Here is a 22,688-nt window from a genome sequence, read left to right on the forward strand (position 1 = left end):
TTTGTGGAGACAAATATTATGTATTGTAAGCAGGACAATTTTGCCAAAGAGGAAAACTGTGTATTCTTGTATTCAGATTATGTTTGTGCACCTCTCTGAATGACTCAACTGCCTTGCAGGAATACATGAAAACATTTACGGTGTGAAAATGCATAGGGTGGGTAATAACAACTACTTTGGCACAGTAACTTCAAAGTATCAAACGTGACAACACTTTAGTGTCGCAGGCACAAATATTCAGTTCTGAATGGGAGTTCGATAGTTTAGCCCTGTGTGACTGGAATGATAAATGCTGGGCTTGGTTCAGATAATTAAACAATAACTAAGTAAAAAGCACCTTGGACATCCGGGGATGAATAACTTTTGATCTCACGTTAGCCTAATTTCCCCCCTCATCTAAGTGCTTTTTGAGCCTTCCCATGACACACAAACAAGGATTGGTTTTTATATCTACTGCTTTGTGAAAATTCAATGAATTATGACTATACTTAGCTTTATGAGTTGTCACAAGTCCGCTTGCTGATAGAGCCTAGGAATGGGCAAATCGGTTTTCTCTCAGGTTCTCATTTTTCCAGTCTTAAATTGGAGCACCTTTTTTTCAAGTCCTCATGAAAATCTACCAGCATTTTATTGTTAATTCCTCCTAATATATACATTGTATACAATTTTGGCTCATATACACAATTTTGCAAAGCGATTACTATAGCACATTTTTGCACGTGTGTTTTTGTGTGCATTATTTTTGCTAATATATGCATTTAATGCACACGTTACCCAAGTATATGCATTTCTGAACACACTGTTTGGCCGGTGAACTGCACCAGAAAATTTGGAGATGTGCTAATTTCAGAGGCTGTGTTTCGGTTTACATATTGCTTTGGAAAGTGTGAATTGGGCAGGTTCGCTTTTAAATCAAATGGGGTTCAGTTTTCTTCTCCATCCCTAATAGGGACAAATGTTTTCACATTTCAGAACTAATCAATATAGACAACAGAAATGTTGATCCTCAAGCCAACTTAATAAGAAGAAAAGTGGGAAATGAAAACAAGTTTAAAGTAATAAAACAACTGTAGGCACCAGACAAAGATCTCTCTTTCTTTTCATTATACATGTTGGGATGATGTAGAAATATATGTCTCATGAGCCCTGCAGTGATGCTAGGATCAGGCTTGAGGACAGGCTCTGATGGGGGTGGAGGAGGCTGAACAGAAGGTGGCAGCAACTGAACTGGCGTTTGGAGTATGAAGCCTTGCTGCTCAGAACCAGGCCCCACCTTCACAGATGGGATCAGACCCACCCACTCCAACCAAGTGTATGCTTGCAACCCTAATATTCCTACAAGGTGAGAGAGCCTTGATTGTGAGCTCACCACACCTTGTCTTGGCAGGAAAACTCGTTGGGACATCTTCCAGGCTTCTGTCCAATTCTGAACTTCTTGCCCTGCTCCTGAATCATGACTCCTGCCTGCTGTGAGCCTTTACCATCACTTGCCTGAAGTAAGAGCCTCTGTCTGCATGCATTGGCTTGGAGCAAGGACAACATGGCTCTTTTAAAAACATAATTTTAATCTGTTTTCCCCTTTTGGTTCCAAAGAGGGTCTAGCAAGGAAAGGCAGTGTCAACATAAGATGCCCTTTCTAAAGCTAAAGTATCATTTCCCTCAAATCTTCCCACTTTGCTGCCTTTTATCCTTCTCTTCTTTCCTTCTCTCTTCCTCCTCCTCCTTTTTATCTCTTTCTCCCTTTTATCCTTTCTGACAAGACTTCCCCCGCCGAAACTGGGAAGAGGACTCACAAGCTACCCTTTTGCAAACATCAGTATCAACTATGTGGTCACTACTAGGATAGGTCAACAATCTTATTAATACAGCACACACTACCTGAAGCATATCAAACAGACATTCTTTAGAAATATTCATTTTGTACAGTTACCGCTGGGCAAACAGCGACAATTTCCCCCCAAACACTATAGAGCTAGAATACTGCCAGAAGCGAACCGGTGTGAATTGAACGTTAGTTACCATAACACAGCCTGTCAATTTGGAGAATATGTTGTTTTTATTTTGTTGTGCTCATAGGCGCACACACACCACTAAATAATACCATAACAGAAGGGTGCTGTATCTGTGTTTAAAGAAGGGGTTGTTGGCAAACAGCGAAGCTCACTTCTGCCGAAATGTACACAACTGATATATGCAGCACAGAAAGCTGGCACCCAGGGCTTACAACCTTAATTTGCCTGCAAGAAGGAATGGAGATTTACCTTCAGAGCACGTTCTTGATTGTTTTCAGCAGTCAGATGTCTCGTGTTGTTTGCAGAAGTCTGGTTCTGCTCTTTCATATGATGAAGCTCCTGCTCCAGCAGTTTGCACTGCAACGAGGGAAGAATCCCATTAAGTGAAGGAGCTGGGACAGATCTTTTCTCCTCCAGCAAGCCAAATGAATTCATGCAAATAAAACATATATTATTATATTATATTATATTATATTATATTATATTATATTATATTATTATTATAGAATTGATTTAAACTTCACATTTAAACATGTTGCGATCTAGGATATGAGATAACACAGATCTTGGTTTATTCATTCTCTCACGGTATAATTACTCACAGACAAAAATGCAAATTCCCATGACTAACACAACATATCTGAAAGACGGCATATAAATTATTGAGAAAAAATAATATTCTAAGTCAGAATGAGAAGCAATTTTGGTATTAAATAGCTACACACACACAGAGAGAGAGAGAGAGAGAGAGAGAGAGAGAGAGAGAGAGACTTGTCTACATTCTGACTTAGATGATTTTATATACGGGAAAGTAAAGTTGCATGTAAAATGTTGAATTGGAAGTTACAGCCACAATGTTATGCATTGCTTATTAAAAACAATGTGAAACAAAACAGATTATACACTGCATACCCTATCTCATGCCAGTTAAAGATACAGCTATAAACATCATGTGTTTGCATTAATAGAGTTTAGTACTAAGCAGCAGAATTGTTAATTATTTGTCTGACAGGGAGCATGCTTCAAAGAATTAAACAACAAAGATATAGGCCAATATATTGGATGGGCATCTAACCAACTTTCCAGAAGGTCATGAGGTGCAATTCCTAGTTATCCTGGCTTAAGGGTAAAATGTGGTTCGGAGGGCAAAATAAATACAGAAAAATTCAAGACCAAAGAACCATAAGGTGTATAAGGGAGGCTGGAGAACAATCACAAAACACAAAAGGGAACCTCTGAACGCATGGAGACCTGTAACATAAAAACCTCTAAATCAACTGTATACCAGAAAATGTTAGGAAAAGTATGTCCTGATAACATTTGCACACTCAGCAGTGTGAAACTTGTCAACTGAAAGACACATTTCCTGAAATGTGCCCAAAACTTTGGGAGAATTCATTTTGGAGTGCAATATTGCTATCAGATGCATGGGGCAAATCCCAACAATGTACCAATGGGCATAACAAAACTTCCTTTTCTTTGTATAGCCCTCACAGGAGAGAGGAAAGGTAAGACTCATTCGCAGAAACAAAATACTACAATTGGATACCACCCATGGGGTATGTTATTGCAGAGAGATTTTACATACATATATTAATCTCTGAATAAGCACAAATGTCTTTCTCCAATGAATAACAAGGTTACAATATTAATAAAATTGCAATCTAAGCAATTCCTGAAGAGAACAGGTACAGAATGCCAATAAGAAAGAACAGATTTTTGTGGAAAATAAGACATTTTCCATATTGAACTATTTATTCTCATAAGCAACATCCAGATGTGCAGACTGGCTAGAGTCCAATCTACAGTAGCAAATGCTTAGGTCCTACTAAAATCAATGAAATTTAAATATGCTTAAGAGTGAACTGAACTGGAACAATTATAGCTTTCATTTAATATTAGTTTAATGCTCCTCAAGATGTTAACTGGATTGATGCAACTAGAGTAAGAAAACTTGTCTATGCAAATATCTAGGAGATTCAGGTTGATAGGCTAGGCATAACTGGAAAACAAAAGTCCTTTAATGTTAGCTTGAACCTGGTATCAACATCACCAAGCAGCTTTCCTTATTGTGACAGAAGCATATTATAAACATCTAACATGCATTCTGGTGGAGTTCTGGTGCTGTTTATTTATTTAGATTAGAAAGAAGAAAACCTTGCCTAATCCCAGAAGTGGGATTTGGAAGGTGAATCTCACTTTCTCCCTCACACAATCCAGAGAACAACTAGCCTTTGGAGAAAATAAGCTACGCTTTTATATCTCAGCACCAGGATTTCACTAGGCCATAATATTTGAAAGAGAAAGTAGTTGATAGATGCAGAAAATAACAGGTTGCATCCGATTTAGTCATCTGGTTCACTTTCCCTCTGTCTTCTCCCCTCCCAATTTTTATGGAGTTTTCCCCAATCCCATGGAGCAGATTTGGGGATGGAGTTGTGGGGGACAAAAAGGAGAGGAAGTTCCACTGCACAAGCGGAAACCCTTGTGTGAATGATGGTGTTGGATAGCTCTTGTCTTTGTACTCAGGCTGGGAGCAGAATACATAAAGTACTGTATATGTAGTAGTAGTAGTAGTAGTAATAATAATAATAATAATAATAATAATAATAATAATAATAATAATAATAATAATAATAATTTTTATTTATACCCCGCCCTCCCCAGCCAAGACCGGGATCAGGGTGGCTAACACCAGGTATAAAAACAATTGATTAAAACACAACTTAAAAACAAGATTAAAATACAACATTAAAATACAGCCTCATTTCAGACAAACTCAAATCAAAACTTTTTGGGAATGAAAACGTCAAGTCTTCACCAAGGCCAACTATCCAGACTGGTCCTATGGGGGCCAGAAAAAAAGCCAGGGAAGTCCCCAAATAGGAGTTCCATCACACATATATTTCAGAGCACTTTTAGTCTGAAAATGTTCATGGGCAAATGCAATGTTCTTATGCACTTAAAGGCCGGTATAATAATAATAATAATAAATTTTTATTTATACCCCACCCTCCCCAGCCAAGACCAGGCTCAGGGCAGCTAACAACCAAAAAAAAAAAAAAAAAGTTGATTAAAATTTAAAAGATTAAGATACAACATTAAAACATTAGGGTACAATCTCTTCATAGGAGGAGAAAGGAAAAAGAAAGAGAGGGAGGGAATCAAACTGATTCCAAGCCAAAGGCTAGGTGGAACAACTCCCGCAGGGTCCTGGTCTCATGGGACAGAGCATTCCACCAGGCCGGGGCCAGTGTTGAAAAGGCCCTGGCCCTGGTTGAGGCTAATCTGACTTCCTTAGGGCCCAGGACCTCTAGGGTGTTGCTATTTACAGACCTTAAGGTCCTCCACGGAGTATACCGGGAGGTGGTCTGGTAGGTACGAGGGTCTTAGGCCGTGAAAGAATTTCAGAATTGTAAAATATTTAAAAGATTGAGTCTGCAGTCATCCCTACACTCTGGCCCAATTCAGTTCCACGTTGCTTCCTTCCTTCCCCATTCTCTACTTGGGGAGTATTCTGGGGTTGGGCAGGGGAAAGAAGTGGAAGAGCATCTACTTTGCTTGCAGAATGCCTCGAATTCAACCCGTCATCTCCAGGTAGGTCTGGGAATTTCTGGAGGCTGAAACCCTGGAGACACATCGCCAGTCAGTGTAGACAATAAGGAGGAAGATAGAGTAAGAGTCTGAGGCAGTTTCCTATGACGCTTCCTATTGTGTCTATAGGATTCCCAGGCCATTGACTGCCTCCATCTATTGGCAGCATTCTTCCAGTGGCTTGAATGGAGGGGAGCCTGGATTGACCCTCTATTTGGCCCAAGGTCCCATCAAATCCAGTGGGACTCAAGACTAAACCTGCACAGTTTGAGGCCAAAGGTGAAGGAGACAAGTTATGTTTACTGATAGTGAGATTACTAAACAGGAAGCATTTATTCAGTGCACCGAACAGCCGATTTCAAAGCTTGTTTTTATCGATGATCTTTTGATCCTAGCTTATTTTTTAACTTATTTTAATAGTGTACATCCTCCTTTTTTAAAAAAGTCAAAAATCAAAACTGAAACTCGCTTGACATGTTGGAATAAAACTCCATGTTCCAGACAAAGGTGGTTTAACAGATTTCAAAACTGTTTTATTATTCTGTTCTTCTCTTTATTTTCTTTTGAAAGATCTGCACATGAGGACAGTTTCCGATCCAAAGATTCCTCAAGGAAAGCAAGCAGTTTTCACTGTGATTTTTTTAAAAAACCAAAAAACACACAGTCTCCCCCTTGTCCCAAATTCATCATGATTGCTTGAGAGGCAAATATCTCACCACTTGGATGCTACACAACTCCTTCCTTTGCAGACAAAAATAATATCAAACTCTTCCAGTCAAAACACAAACCAACCTTTGGTGTCAATGTGAGTTATGTACTTTGAGCAGCAGATGTTTGGAAACACTTGTATTTATCTAAATTGATTTTATCCTTTTCTTTTCCATTTAAAAGAATTAGTTTCTTCTTCCACTAAATGATGGTCTAGATAGATTTATTTAATTATGCCATAATTCTGAATTATTATTATTTTTTCGTTTTTAAAAACTGTGAAGTCTTTCCTCTACACTTCTGGCAAGCGGTCAACAAGAGTGTTTAACTGATTATTTTTACAATGCCCAGCCGTTTATAACCTCCTGGATTTCAGAAGAGTGGAAAAAAGAAAGAAAGAAAGAAAGAAAAAGAGCTTTGGTAGAGGTCAGACCCCAGGAACATCTGCATTTTTAGGGGAAAAAATTATTTGATTAGGAAAAGAAACATTTAACATTTCAACTTGGGGGGAAATGCAACGCGGCTCTAACATCTTGCCAATCAGAAGCCATAAAAGGTTTGATTAAACACTACTTGTCTCTCTGCTGTAATCCAGTCTGAGCTTGAAGCTGTCATGAACTCAAAGATAACTTGGTATATTTGTCTTGCTCCTAATAAATATCAGTTTATGCATAACAGGAAGAAGAAATGTGGAATGCAAAATTCTGTTAAACCATGTTGGGGTGGGTGGGTGTGTGATTTCAGATGCAACTCTTGAGGAGCACAAATCCCACTCAATTTAATTTGATTTGCATGAAGGTTACTGGAGCTTATGATCTTATTAGGGCATCTGGCTGGAAACCCAGCCAGATGGGCGGGGTACAAACAATAAATTATTATTATTATTATTATTATTATTATTATTATTATCATCATCATCATCATCATCATCATCATCATCATCATCATTACTACTACTACTACTTTTAGGCAAAATGCTACTAAATAAAGTTACCATGGAACAATGAGTACATTAGGAACCAAACTGAAACAAACAATGCATGCTATTATCATTACCGGTATTTGCGAAATTTGTATACAGTGGTACCTCGGGTTATATACGCTTCAGGTTACACACACCGCTAACCCAGAAATAGTGCTTCAGGTTAAGAACTTTGCTTCAGGATGAGAACAGAAATTGTGCTCCGGCGGCGCGGCAGCAGCAGGAGGCCCCATTAGCTAAAGTGGTGCTTCAGGTTAAGAACAGTTTCAGGTTAAGTACGGAGCTCCGGAATGAATTAAGTACTTAACCCGAGGTACCACTGTACTGCCCTTCACCTCTCAAGGCAGTTCACAACATACATCTATCAATCATATCTCCTCTGACTTGTCCAATTTTTTTTGAAAATTTTATTTTGTGATGGCAGTTGGCAGATCTGTTGAGGAAGGGCAGTGGCAGAGCATGTGGCTTGCATGCTGCAATTTCAAGGTTCAATCCCAGGTAGGGCTGGAACGATTCCTGGAGAGCTAGTCAGCATGAACCAATGGGATGCGCCTTCAAACATGTCACCAGTATTCAGAGACCTTAGAAGGAACTAGTCCAGTCTAAGACACATGGGAGTCCTTTCTGATGGGAGAAAAACAAGGACCACCATTTCAGGTTTTACATAGGTGTCCTGCTTTTGTAAGTTATTGGATTAATTTATTACCAGTTGTCCTACAAAGTTCTGTGGACTGGTTTCAGCAGGCATGTACACAACATTCCCTCATAACCAATCAACACCCAGTGACTCTCAGGCAAATGTCTGAGGGAAATGAGCATCATGCTCACAGAATAAGCCATTCCTATTCAGCAGACTTTTTGTATCAGCTCCGTTGCTTCACCTGGCACAGGCACAGGCAAACTCGGCCCTCCAGACGTTTTGGGACCACAATTCCCATCATCCCTGACCACTGGTCCTGTTAGCTAGGGGTGATGGGAGTTGTAGTCCCAAAACATCTGGAGGGCCGAGTTTGCCTATGCCTGACCTACCAGTTCTAAAGTATAAGATGAGGATGTAATTTTGCACCCAGTGAAATCAAACTGTTGAAAAGTGTATTGGCTAAGAACCGATTGTGCCCTGCATGACTCAAAACGCTCTTCGGTTCACACCACTTGCTCATCCCAATTTCTGCTGATTTCTGTCCTCTTTTTGCAGCCCCCACCCCCAATTCCATTCAGATGGATCTCCCAACCTTCAGGAGCATCAATTATGGGGAGAACAGATAGGAAAGACCCATTCCATGAGCAAATCCAGGCCATAACATTGGAGTTGACAGTGGTCTGGTTGAACTATGGCTTAGTATGAATGAGCAAGCATGCTAGGACATGGCAAGAATATTGTGGCCAATTTGCTTCTGCCTTGCCCCTGCCGCACCACCAGGAGCTAAATTGTGGTTTGGCTTAGCCTTCTGTGCAAACCTGGGCTCATGATTTATCTTGCTCCAAACAAACCATTAGCTATAAATCAAGTTTTGTTTTTGACGTAGTGCTCATGGTTTGTTTGAGAGAGACAAACCACAAGCCCAATTTCACACATAACACTAAACCAAACCATGGCCAGCTTTCTGGTTTGTGGAGGCCACAGGAGCAGGGCAGGAACAAAGCAGACACAGTTTTGTACCTGTGCACCAGATTTCCTACTGTGGGTTAAACCACAGAGCCTAGGACTTGCCGATCAGAAGGTCGGCGGTTCAAATCCCCACGACGGGGTGAGCTCCCGTTGTCTGGTCCCTGCCCCTGCCAACCTAGCAGTTCAAAAGCACGTCAAAGTGCAAGTAGATAAATAGGGACCACTCCGGCAGGAAGGGAAACGGCGTTTCCGTGCGCTGCTCTGGTTTGCCAGAAGCAGCTTAGTCATGCTGGCCACATGACCTGGAAGCTGTACCCCGGGTCCCTCGGCCAATAAAGTGAGATGAGCACCGCAACCCCAGAGTCGGTCACGACTGGACCTAATGGTCAGGGGTCCCTTTACCTTTTTACATACCCAAGTTCACATATATACCTAAATATACTGAAGTCAGTATATTTCACTTCCTTACGCTGAATCAATAGTTATGGCACTTTCAAAAGACAGATAATTCTGTGCTATTTCTGGAAAACCACGAGAGTATGAATTGCCACCCTGGAATTTTGGAGCGACGAAAACTACTTGGTTGGAGTAGATAACACATTTGCGCATATTTTCATTTATTCATTTTTATTTTTATTTTAAACTTGTTTCTCCCCCTGCCCTCGATTTTTCTCAGCCTTCTCTCCTATTTCCAGGAAACTTCTTTCAGCAGAATAAAATTCTAATTGCTTTTTAATCTGGATCAGACATTTGTGTGCGATTCCACACTTGACTTAAAAATTTTAATTTACTCAGTCTGCAGGATTTATTTATTTATTTATTTTTAAATGTGCCTTATATATAAATAAGAGGCTTCTGTTTTACACAGAGGCTCGATTATTCATTCAATTTTCTAATTTCATGCCTCTTATTCCAATAAATTATTTATAAACAAAGCATGTAAGATGATAAATAGTACTCAAGGTAGTAGATTAGTATGCTCAAGCACACTTTACAAACCTGAGATAATGCACCTTTGTCCAGTTGTTCAAACAATAGGCACCCACTGCAGTACAATGGGCTTAAAAAGGTTCAGAGTGCTGATTTGTACATGCCAGAACTATGAACGTTCCCAGCAATTCCTATTAGTGCAGCACACAAAGATGGTGCGTTCATTTCCCGCAAAAAACTAGATGAGTACAAGTTGTCGGCTGGTAAAGGATCTCGCTTGACAAAGGCCAAGGTTCCAACGACAGTAGATATAGTGGAATTTGTACAACGAATTATTTTGTGCATGTCTCAGGCATTTGGAAATAAAAAATGGCAATAGTGTCATTATTACTATTATTTATTTATATATTAATTTACAACAATCGCAACAGCACGAGTTTTAACACCCTCCCTCTGAGGGTGCTGCATTGTTCATATTTGATCTTCACCGCAATGTCAACGCAGTCCCCAGAGAATCCCCGAACAATAAAGATTGCTAGGAAAAGTGAGTGCCCCCAATTGGGCATGATGTGGCCAGATCCTGTATCTTGAGTCAGAAGCCAGCAGAACTTGCAAGTGAGGGGAAGGCAGTGGGGTGTGTGTGTCTGTTGAACACTTAGGAAGTCATGCGCCAACTCAGGGTGGTGCCCTTGGAATGTGGTGACCACCAGGTTTTTCTGGACTACAGCTGGTTGTTCAACTTCCCCAATCCCTGTCAACCTCACACCGCATGGACATGAACTGGTATGAGATGATTAGGAGTTGTAGAGCAACAAATGGGAGTCACCAGGCTGACTACCTCAGAACCACATAATTAGGAGCAGGGCCTCTTTCCCTTTGACTCTGGCCCAGCAAGATGCCTTCCAGACTGAGGAAGACCAGGAAACTGAGGGGTCATGTTAGGCATGGCCATGGCCGTATCGGCAAACACAGGAAGCACCCTGGAGACCGTGGTAATGCTGGGGGTTTGCACCACCACAGAATTAATTTTGATAAATATCATCCTGGTTATTTTGGAAAAGCTGGTATGAGACATTACTACTTGAAGAAAAACCAGCACTTCTGTCCTACAGTGAATCTCGATAAACTCTGGACACTTGTTAGTGAGCAGACAAGACTCAACGATGCCAAAAATCAGGCGGGATTAGCTCCAGTTATTGATGTCGTACGCTCGGGTTACTACAAAGTCCTGGGCAAGGGGAAACTGCCCAAACAGCCTGTAATCATGAAAGCAAAATTCTTCAGCAGAAAGGCGGAAGAGAAAATCAAAGAAGTTGGTGGTGCCTGCGTGTTAGCGGCATAAAGGATTTTTCTATGTATCCAGGCTTCAATAAACACAATTTCAGCTGTGTATTCATAAGCTTAAAAATTAATAATAATAATAATAATAATAATAATAATAATAATAATGATGATGATGATGATGAGCAGGGTGGGATCCATGTTCTATATAAAGAAAAACAAGCTAAGAAGGTGTGAAAAGCACTGGGAGTCAGCAGAGGCGGTATTCTCAGCACAGCAATCAAACAACACCAGATCCAATTTAGGACCAGGATTATTTTTTGCCAAATGTAGAAACCAAATTAATTCTAGTGTGGATGGGAAGAGGTCTGCACATTATTAAAAAAAACTAAATATTATTGCTATGATAATATATCCACTGGCAACTCATATGAGCCTATTTTCAGGGTAAACGTTCAGTTTTGGGAATGTCGAATAAATAATAAATAGAGTGTCATAAGAGCGCGTGTAACACACCCTTTCTAAAGTCCCAACCCAAACATCTAGGATAAGGGGACAGAGTGGCACATGTTACATAGCTCAATTGGTTCTGAGCATGGAAAAAGTATACTGCTTTTCTGTAACTTAGAGCAAACATTTTTTTGTCCAATGATTCCTCAGCAGTGAAATAAAAGAAACTTCAGTTATTGCAGAAGGAGCAGCGAAGAGAGGCAGTATTTTTGCATAACTGTAACTCTTGCTTGGTTGAATGCCACCAATTTAAGTTGACAGACAGGAAAACAAAATTCTGTAAACAAACTGTCATTCTAATGAGCTGATTTTCAAATAAGCTTCAATGGATTTTCTTGAAAGCCATATGCAAACAAGAATATTGCCTAAATGTTAAGTTGGCAGTTATAACACAAAAGGACAGGAATGTTTCTCGTCCTTTGCAAAATACTGACACATTAGTTCAAGAAACAAATATTGTGGATCACTGTGCCATAGTCACTACCAAATCATTTATTAATCTTTTCGTTCAGTTATTACTTTTCCAGATCAGGAGTTTGCAGGTGACTTCATATTTGTTTGCCTTTTTTACATATTGAACTCTCAGTTGAGTTGTAAACTGCTTAAGTATCTCTTCCTGCTGGTCTTGTTGTATAATGCATATTCTTTAAATTCTAACAAAAGGCCTTTATGGTAGATGGGCTGCAAGAAACTGAAAATTTAATGGAAAAGCTGAAATAATATAAATAATATAAATTAAATACTTTACAAGAAAATGGTGCTAGGCTCGGAATGTGTAATCTTTCTAGTGGCCTATTTTAAGACCCTGAATCCAGGGTCTATCTTTATACACCACAGAGATACAAATATATCTCAATCACTGCCAGTGTCTAGAAGATCCAGAGCTAAGCATGTTTACTGAGAAAGAGGTAAGGTCCTCTGAGCAGAATCCAGCAGAAATGTCTTCAAAGGATTCCTGCTACTCCCTGAAGTCACTATAACCAGCCTGTCACTAGAGCCTAGGATTGGAAGAACTTTCAAAACAGAATTTCAGGGGGTACTGGAGGTGGTGGTGGGGTGGTGGATTCATCTAAAACTGGCTGACCTCCTACAATTAGCAGACATCCCTGCTCAGCCAAAACTCATTTTGCTTTCACAAGAGCACCTACTGGATAAAGCCCAATGATTTCAACAAAGTTTACTCCCATGTATATGTGAACGGGAGTACAATCTAATTTGTTATGCTGCCTCAGCACAAAGACTGACTCCGAATAACCGTAGGACCACAAGGTTCTGCCCACCTATGGGAGCTTTGAATTTACATTGCTCAACAGAGCAGCCTCCTCACTCCTAAGGCACATGGGAAACCTAGTCTGGAAGCAAAGAGAGTTTTAAAGTAGGGTGTGACATGAGATAGAGGGCTCCCATTCAAAGGAAAAGGAAAAATAATCCTCTCATAGCTGCTCAGATGCTAGCTTGAGTGCTTTACTCCTGTTCAATTACACCTGCCAGTTTAATGGCAGCAAATTTATTTATTTTTAACCAAAAACTTACACAGATGAGGATTCTAAAGAAAAAGTGGAGACAATTAACTGTTATAGGTACAGTGGCACCTCAGGTTAAGTACTTAATTCGTTCTGGAGGTCCACTTTAGCTAATGGGGCCTCCCACTGCTGCCGCGCCACCGGAGCACGATTTCTGTTCTCATCCTGAAGCAAAGTTCTTAACCTGAAGCACTATTTCTGGGTTAGTGGAGTCTGTAACCTGAAGCGTATGTAACCTGAAGCATATGTAACCCGAGGTACCACTGTAGTTTTCATCTCATGTTCAAATGAGTTGACAATATGGTTGCATTTTGAAAAGTATAAATTTGTAAGTAATACATAACACCAGTGCTTTTTTCCCTGGGGGTGCGTATACCCCTAAACATTTGGTGAATCTTTGTACTTCCATCCATTTACTGTATTTATTTTTCCCAATTTGAACTATAAAATGGTGATTTTCTTGAGTCAAAATGAGAGTACCCCAAAACATTTTTTTAGAAAAAAGCACTGCATAAACACACACACACACATGTAATAAAGAACATAAAAAAATTAATATCCTTTTAGTTATTTGGACTTGAGGAAATCAGAAATGTGGAGGGAAAAGCCCCCTCAGCTCCAGGTATCACTTCCTCATTATTAAATGGCTTTCAACACATTTCCTCTTATGATGTCACTCTGTACAGAATGCAACAAAAAAAGCAAAACTGGAAGATATAAAACAAAGAGTCATTCAGCTGCATGATCCATGAACAAGCACAATGAGGAAATGTTCATGGGGAACTGTCCTTGCGAGTGTGCTTTCTCCACCTATTTTAAATGAGGAAAGAAAAAAGGGGGATTCTCCAAAAATGTTTTTTTTCATCCCTCAATTAACCAGTGAGTCAACTGGAGGAGTCCAGTCGAGTCTTTACTGAATCTTTTCACATACAAGAAGTGATTTGTGTGTGCATTGAGGAAGCATACACAACTTTCAATGGTGATTCATTATTATGCAGTCTTCACTGCTTGATGGATTTTTCATTGATTCAAATCGCAGGTTGTTCTGTATGAGCAGAAGTACTTCCACTTAAGTAAATGGGACGATCAGCTGCACAGGAACTATGAATGGGCATTGGAGCACCTGCATGCACAAGGAGCTGAATCAGAAAACAGCAGCATTCCCCAACCTGGTGTCCTCCCAGTATATTGGACTACAAACCCAGTCAGCCCAAGCCTGCACTGCCTAGTCAGGGATGATGGGAATTGTAGTCCAAAATATATGGTGGGCATCAGGTTAGGGAAGCCTGAAAAAGGAAAAAAAAACAGATTTTCTTTTTTAGAAACAACAATAATAGCTTTGAGCTATAACATTACATGCAAATTATTGCTAAACATATTAAGCTTTTTAAAAACAAGATATGTTACTGAAGCAAGTTACCAGTAATACTTAACCATTTTATGTTTCCTCTCGGGGTCCTAACGTTAAATATTTAAATTCATTCCAAAAAGTGGTTAGGGAGTCTGATCTGTATGAACTCAGAGCTTAGCACTATGATAGAAGAGTCAAACAGCAATTAATCTAACAAGCTCTCATGCAAATTTAGGGACATTACCTAGAGTCATGTTCAAAAGGGGAGCGGCCCTTAAGTATTAGAAAGAAGATGAATCTTCCACGTTAAAAATTAATTAATCTTTGTAATTAAAGGTAGATTTAATTGTGCCCTCAGCTACCAGGCAGACATGGATTTTGTAAATTCTACACAACACCGTTGTTTAAACAAGCACAACAGGTGATTTTACAATACAAATAATAGACATTCCAGGGCAAAGATGTGGCACAAAATGGAAGATTCATTAAAATGTGCCAACTGCTTATTCATGCATACACATTTCTTTTTACCTTTAAAATCTAGCAGTATAAGGAAAAGAAAACCTTATGGGATTCTAGATCATCATTGCCAATATTCTTTCATCTTCAGAATAAGTATGACTGGTCATTTGATGCACATAGTTTGCAAAGAAAGTTTTAAGGCTACAGGATGATGGAATAACTTTATAGAATATAATCTGAATTACTTCAGTTGAGATCCTAGGGTAGAACGTACACAGACACACACAACACACACATCCACCCAAACCAGGGGTAGTTCTGTTTGAGCCAAGAAGTCACACCCTGAACATGATTAGTCCATCCTGCTTTATTTGTGTCCATATTGACTTCTAATTAATATTTTTATTTCGGTACTTGTTGTTGTTTAGTCGTTTAAGTCGTATCCGACTCTTCGTGACCCCATGGACCAGATCAGGCCCGGCACTCCTGTCTTCCACTGCCTCCCGCAGTTTGGTCAAACTCATGCTGTTAGCTTCGAGAACACTATCCAGCCATCTCGTCCTCTGTCGTCCCCTTCTCCTTGTGCCCTCCATCTTTCCCAACATCAGGGTCTTTTCCAGGGAGTCTTCTCTTCTCATGAGGTGGCCAAAGTATTGGAGCCTCAGCTTCACGATCTGTCCTTCCAGTGAGCACTCAGGGCTGATTTCCTTAAGAATGGATAGGTTTGATCTTCTTGCAGTCCATGAGACTTTCAAGATTATTTCAGTACTATTCATATCAATATTGTATTTCATTGTCTAATCACAGTGCTATAAGTAAGTTAGATACAGGTTCATAAGATAATAAATATAGTATACAATTTATGTATTTTGTGGTTTCGATATTGTAATTTTATGCTGTGAACCGCCCTGAGATCTATGGGTATAGGGAGGTATACAAATCAGCAGCAACAACAATAATGTTGCTCAGCACATTATTCTGCACATTTTCTTGCAAGAAATACTAATGTTGCAATTTTGCCTAGGTCATGGATGGGAGACAGGAACCGGCAAGAATCCAACTCCTCTAGGTTATATTGGACTATGTGAGCTAAGTTAGTTTGAAAGACAGGGACTGTCCAAAGGTTACTCAAAGGTTTCCCACACACATTGCCCTGATCCAGCAGCCTCTTCTTATATGCTCAAGAGGGCTTTATGGCTCAGTGGCGATTTGAAGACTGATCTCCACAGCTGTAGCCGGAAACTCTCTTGCAGGGGTAGCCAATATCATACCCTCAGTATGTTGCGGACCTCAACTTGAATCAACCTGACGCACGGACATTATGGCACAGGATTATGGAAATTGTAGTCTGCAAATTGTAGTCTGAAGGGCACCCACCTTGTTGGCTACTAATGCTCTGACCACAACAATGTGCTGGCTCCCAAGAATACCTTTTCAAATGCTGAGTTTTAACAACACAAGGTTGATGTTTCATTTTTAAAAAACCATTTCAGAGAACAGTAATGCAGCATTGTGGGGCACACAGGTTCCTAAATCCAGATGAAGCAAACTCTTTTTCTTTTTCTTTTACCCTTTTTTGCATCTAACAACTTTTTTTAAAGGGAAAAAAATCACCTTGCTGTACCTCACAGGTGTAGTTCTTACATGAGAAATGTTTGCTCGCCTGTGGCAAGAATGCTTGAATGCTTTCTGCATTGCAAAAGGAAAGGGGGGGGGGGAGGAGAGAGTGATTTGAGTGCTTCCATTTGGTAAACTGAAGCGCAGAAAAGGCTGCTCTAAAGCAGGCTCGTGAGGCCTATTGATGCTTACTGATTTATCAACGACTAGCTGGAATCAATAAAGATGGGCAGTCAAGTGTGCTGCTTCTAAATCTTTGTGCTCCCAGCGATTGAACAGCAGCAAGCCCTGTGCCAAGTGGTGCCACGAACAGAAGAAACGGCCTTTGGCTCATTTCAGATGAGCAATTGGGCGCGTGCCAATTTTGTTCATGAACAGTCATAAGCATGTTCCTGCAGAGCAGGATGTGATCAAACTATTCAGAGCCGGAAAACCAGGTTTGCTTGCCAATTACGTTATTGCTTCGGTGCCGAGTATTAAACAGACAGTGCCACACTGGCCATAAAATGATTCTTTTTTTCTCTCTCTTCAACAGCAATGAATTCTACATCCTTGGCCCTTCTGCGAGACTGTACCCATAATTACAGCTATAAAAGGCAGAGAGCACAGAAATCACACCCAGTGTTCAAAGCCCCTCTTGCAACTTAAAAATAGCTATGTCCCTGCCCCCAAACATATAAGAGAAAACTCACTGTCCCTTCCTCAGTTACCTAGTTTCGGCTGCCAAGCCTCTCTCATGCTAAACATTCCTGTCCAGAAGGTGTAAATGGCAAAGGTCCAACGGCAGCTCTGAGGTATTTCATCATACTGCCCACTACTGGCAATACTTTTATTAAGAACCCAAGCTGTTAACGTTAACATTTAATCAGAGTTGAAATGTTCAGACACCACTGCTCAACAGAAGGAGAATATGTTGAGGACATTTCCATACAAAGACTTCCACATTCATGCACCTACACACCCAAACCTGCTGAACAGTCACCAACAAAGTATATTAATTACAAATCTGGGAGGGATACATGTGTTCAAATGTCATGTCCAATAACGGTTTATGATGATGGGAAGGAACCTGGCCTCCCCCTAGGTTGGGACACTCCCTGTGTGGTTGCAAATGTTCAAAAGCTTTTGCCTCCATATTTGATAGATCATAGCTCCTTGTGTCACCCTGACCCAACAAATTGTGATTAATCTTAACTATGGTTTGATTTGTTTGAATCAAGCCAACTTCAAAGTATGGACTATAAAAGCTGGTTTGATTCAAACAAACCATGGTTAAAATTAGCTGCAGTTTAGGGTTCAGGCAATGCTGAACTGTGATTTTTGTCTAGACACAGCCTGGCATAATAAACCATGGTTTAGTATGATGTCTGAATGAAGGCTCTGTCCTCCATTCAAGCACAAACCGTTTTCTCTGCAAAGAGAAGATATATATATATATATATATATATATATATATAAAAATCCCTATCTCTTGTCTAACAAATATAATCTTGGAAAATGAGAGTAAATGGTTGGTGGGTTTTCCTCTCTGAAGGGGCCAAGAGTTAGAAGAAAGACTGCTGTCAATGTTTAGTTATGCTTTAGTTGTTTGTTTTTTATTCACTTGAAAATACATACGAAAAGTAGTATCAAATATTTGAGTTTATACCATTTTATTTGTTTTCGCACAGAGAAAAAGTAGTTTGCATATTTGCTCAGCAATCTAGTGAATGATCTCAGATTATACACACATGTACCATTCAACCCAGTGAGGATAATGCCTATCGCTCTGTTAAGACAATGTGCTCACATATATCTGGGACTCTGTCAGAATTTTGACTACCCATTCCACCAAGAAAACACAAGCAGAGCAAAGTTTGAAGGAAAATCTAATTAAAAACCCTTAAATGCATAGCCACATGTTTATTATAGGTTAATTAAAAACTTAACTGCATTATATAACAATGTGATGCCATACTATACCTGAAAGGCTAGTTCAAATACAGACAGTAAAGTACAACTGTTTGCTCACAGAAGACACACAAGTTGTATTACTATACAGCAACTATTAATTTCATTGCCTGCTGAACCCAAACTAATGTTAAAGCTGCATTACTTCCAAGGTTACACGGGGCCTAGAACTGAGCAGAAGGCGCCAATAGTAGCCACATGGAGGTAGTCTCTGTTATATATCCTTTGATCCATAGGAGGCTACCTTGGCTGCAGGTTCTAGTACAAACTTGTAATAGCTTTAACGTATACTAAGTGACTCAATAGCCATTTCCTGGTCAGGGTAAATCGCTCAATAGGACTTATCTAGTACATGCAAGAAAACAGTGAGTACAGCTGGTTTCCAAATAAGGGAAGGGTGGGGTTATACTGAATAACACATGAAGAGCTACCAGGGGGTCAAGAAACTATTGAATAATAAAATGCACTTTTATTGAAACATGCTGCACTGTGTAGGAACAGGAGACCCACATGAAAGCCATTGCAGGTTTTCAACTTGAGTATTACCTATCTCCAGATTACAGGCTGGACTGGGCTACACTACACCTGGGCCTGCATGTATCCCATGCGCATGGTAGGAAGAAAGAACACACCTTGCCTACCAACCTTCCTAGGGTACTGGCCCCACCTCCACTGTCATCAGATGCACAAGTGAGAAAACTATTCAAGAGTTAATAGGACCTGTGTGCATAAAATCCAACTCATTGAGTCTCATTCTGCATGGCCGATATTTCAAGTAAAATCCAGGAATGAACTGCGACAAGCATCCTAAGACGGCAGGGTTGTCAGACTCTCATACGCCACCAGCTATATGGGATGGATATGAAAAGAAGGCACCATCCAATCTGACCCTAAATCAGATACTTATGCTTATAACTAGAAGAGGCTTTCACATAGCTTCCATAATCCAACCTTCTCTAAACCTCCACAATGATTATGCTTTCACAGGCAATGGTCGCCTATTTATCTTTTTTTAAAAAACAACAACAACCGAACAGTATAGATGGGATTCAGTCTCATGAATTCTTGTGGAAATCTTATTTCTTGTGCAGTGTAAATGGAGAAGTACTATTTTGTAAATTCGGTTCCTAAATGAAAGCAAAACGAAAACCCAAACCAAGAACAGAAATATTTTTCCGCAGTTAAGGGTAACGATCCACCAATAACGCAGCCAGTTCACAACCATTCATCTCAATGTCAGCACAATGAAGGATCAGCAACAGCTTAATCCTTTCCTTATGTCCAGATGAGAATCCTTCTTTTTATTCACTTTGCAGGTCGGTTGTGAGACAGCATTAAAGCAAAGTAGCTAAAAATTGTTATACAGCACACTCTCTAAAGAGCAACCAGAGAATAAATGGGGTGTGTGTGCAGGGAAGAGATACAGATAAACAATCTAACAGTGAAATTCTGACAGGTCTGATGCAATAAAAGTTATCATTGGCAGGCACTGCTACCACCGAGAAGTCCATAAAAATGCATTGCACTTAAGTGTAATGCGTATCAGGTAGAGCAGTACTGCTTGGAATCAAATATTTGGAGTGCAGTATACTTAAGATAAAAAAGGCATTTATGGCCCGCACTATCTCCTTGAAACTTCCAGTCTGCTATACTGACAAATGTACAAATCAGGTGCCAGGAGAACAGTGCCAAGAAAACGCTCTGGATTAATGGCCTTTACTATTAAGACTGTATTTAATATTTTGGACTGTGTCTTTCAGCTCAAAAGAGATTCACAATTCGCATCCACAGTTGAGAGCCTAAGTTGCTTAACACCTAGTAGTCAGAGACATCTTGTTGGAAAGCATATTGTGACCAGAAAGGCTGAACAAACCAAAGCTGTCACCAACCAAATATAGCAATCCCCTCTTCTTGGGCGGTCATCTTCTCTCTTACTTTTAGTGGTCTGTATTAAAAAAATACAGCGTGTAAAAAGCAGTTCAGGAACAAAAGATTCTACTGTATTTCCCAGAGGCAATTTAAGTTATAAGTATATTCTGATGGGTGAACTAGAGGAACAGAAAGCAACTGCTAACACATTTCATTTTCAACCAGTAAGCGAAAATGTGGATCACAGTAGCAGTAAGTCTTCAGAGAATTCAAACATCACAAGAAGATAGTCTTGAATCCAAAGATACATGGAGGGGTACTGCTGGTTTTCTCCCACATATCTGTCCCTGCAAAGGTATACCTGACCCTCATCAGGGGCTCCTTGCAGAGGCTACAACCAAGTTCAACAGCATCTCCCCACCTACTCAATGAGCAGAAGTATGTTCCACTCAAAGAGTGCATCGTAGGTTCTTTGGATCCAAGCCAGATACTGGATCAGACCAAAGTCAATATTCTTTATCCACTCAGTGGCCAGCCAAATATCTCTGAAAGCTTACAAGCAAGATATGAAGGCTAAGGCTACCCCCACCTAACTATCAGACTATACCGGCTGTGTTCAGACATCATGTTAAACTATGGTTTAGTAAGACATGAATAACCAGGAAGACGAGTTAAAAATCTTTTCCTTCCATTTTTAATTAACCACAGCCTGGAATTTCATCTAGACCCAGAGCTCTAGTTAACATTAACTACATTTAACATAAATAAGCCGGCTTAAACCCCCGCCCCCGAAAACTCATGATTTTAAACTGGTTGGCTGGAAACTAACCATTGTTAATGTTATCCACAGTTTGTCAGGGTTGGAAGGCATGACAAATCAGTTAGCTAGAAAGGTGGGTGCAAAAGTTTCAGAACTCTTCTTCCTGGCTAGAAGTACATAAGCCAAGGAGGAGGACAGGCTTGTTCAAAGTTCATCAAACCGAAGCTTTGTGTATGTCCAAATGCAGTCACTATCTCTGAACATGAGGATTCCATCATTTAACTATCAAAAACAGTCCCCAATACAGCTGATAAAAACTAATACCCATCACATCCTGCGGTAATGAGTCCTATAAGTTAATCAGGCATTTTATGAAGTACAGTGGTACCTCAGGTTAAGAACTTAATTCGTTCTGGAGGTCCATTCTTAACCTGAAACTGGTCTTAACCTGAGGTACCACTTTAGCTAATGGGGCCTCCCGCTGCCGCCACACAATTTCTGTTCTCATCCTGAAGCAAAGTTCTTAACCCGAGGTACTATTTCTGGGTTAGGGGAGTCTGTATCCTGAAGCGTCTGTAACCTGAAGCGTCTATAACCCGAGGTACCACTGTACTTATTTTTCTCTACTTTGAATGACTGTGTATGGCTTGCAACAGATGCCTTTAGGTTCTCAGAGAGAATCATTTTGGTCTATTCTTTCTCAGTAACTCCAGAGCCCTCAAAAACCTGCTCGGGGGGTTGGGGGTTGGGGGACCCCATCTGGATCATTGGGAGGTTGGGGGAGTTGCAGAAGCATAAAATTGCTTCCACCCCCTTCCTTCAGTGGGAGCCTTTGCCCTGTGGATTTCTGGTAAGATATTTACTGAGAACTTTTGTACATGCCTCAGGCACCACACTACTAGGCTTTAGTAGATGCCTCACTTCAGAGAAGAGATTTCTCAGTAATTTTGTGCAGTCCTTTCCCCTGTCCGCAATTCTTCTCCTCCTTTGCGAATCGTAGCTGCCATCCTCTGTGATTCTCATATGCCCCTGTCCTGTTCCAGTGTTGCCAATCCTTCTTTCTCAGTGCGTCCTCCTTCCCACACCAATTCACCAGTGCAAGCCCCAGTGGTTCCATCACACCATTTCCCCCCAATCAGACTACAAGATGATGTACCAGAAAGGCTTGGCTTGGCCCAGCCAGCTGTTGCACACCATAGTCCCTCTTCCCTGTGGGCGATTTCTGGAATAGCCAAGCCCAGCCCCACCAAACTAAGAATAACCTGCAAACAGAGGACTGGATTCAGAGATCCTGTGTGTGGCGTTCTACTCAAAGAACGCAGGTACTGTTTGTCTATTCTCTCTTCTCCTGCACCCCCATGTGCCCTGTAAACCTGACCCTTGAAAGTCAGAGAACCCTCTTAAACAGCATGGGAAGTTGCATAGGAAGTGGTTGGTGAAATCAATGAAAACTGCCTCCCCTCCCACGTCTGTGAGCCTTTGATGAATCACCACCAGTTCTTCCATAAATGGAAGCCTTTCAAATTGTGG

General features: G+C 40.4%; 1 protein-coding gene and 1 pseudogene across 4 annotated transcripts in view; one reads left to right on the plus strand and one right to left on the minus strand.

Annotated features, from left to right (window-relative positions):
* MIPOL1 (mirror-image polydactyly 1) overlaps positions 1–22,688 on the minus strand; it is a 193,236-nt gene that overhangs the window by 93,858 nt on the left and 76,690 nt on the right. For 3 of the 4 annotated variants that reach the window (XM_077925813.1, XM_077925823.1, XM_077925829.1), the window contains exon 9: positions 2,262–2,369. The exons of the other annotated variant lie outside the window; for it this stretch is intronic. In XM_077925813.1, the coding sequence (XP_077781939.1) occupies positions 2,262–2,369 (108 nt within the window). The remainder of the gene's footprint in view (positions 1–2,261; positions 2,370–22,688) is intronic. 4 annotated transcript variants of the gene reach the window in all.
* Positions 10,707–11,227, plus strand: LOC114592280 (large ribosomal subunit protein uL15 pseudogene; annotated as a pseudogene).

The sequence above is a fragment of the Podarcis muralis genome, chromosome 1 (assembly GCF_964188315.1).
Source record: "Podarcis muralis chromosome 1, rPodMur119.hap1.1, whole genome shotgun sequence".
Taxonomy (NCBI): Eukaryota; Metazoa; Chordata; class Lepidosauria; order Squamata; family Lacertidae; genus Podarcis; species Podarcis muralis.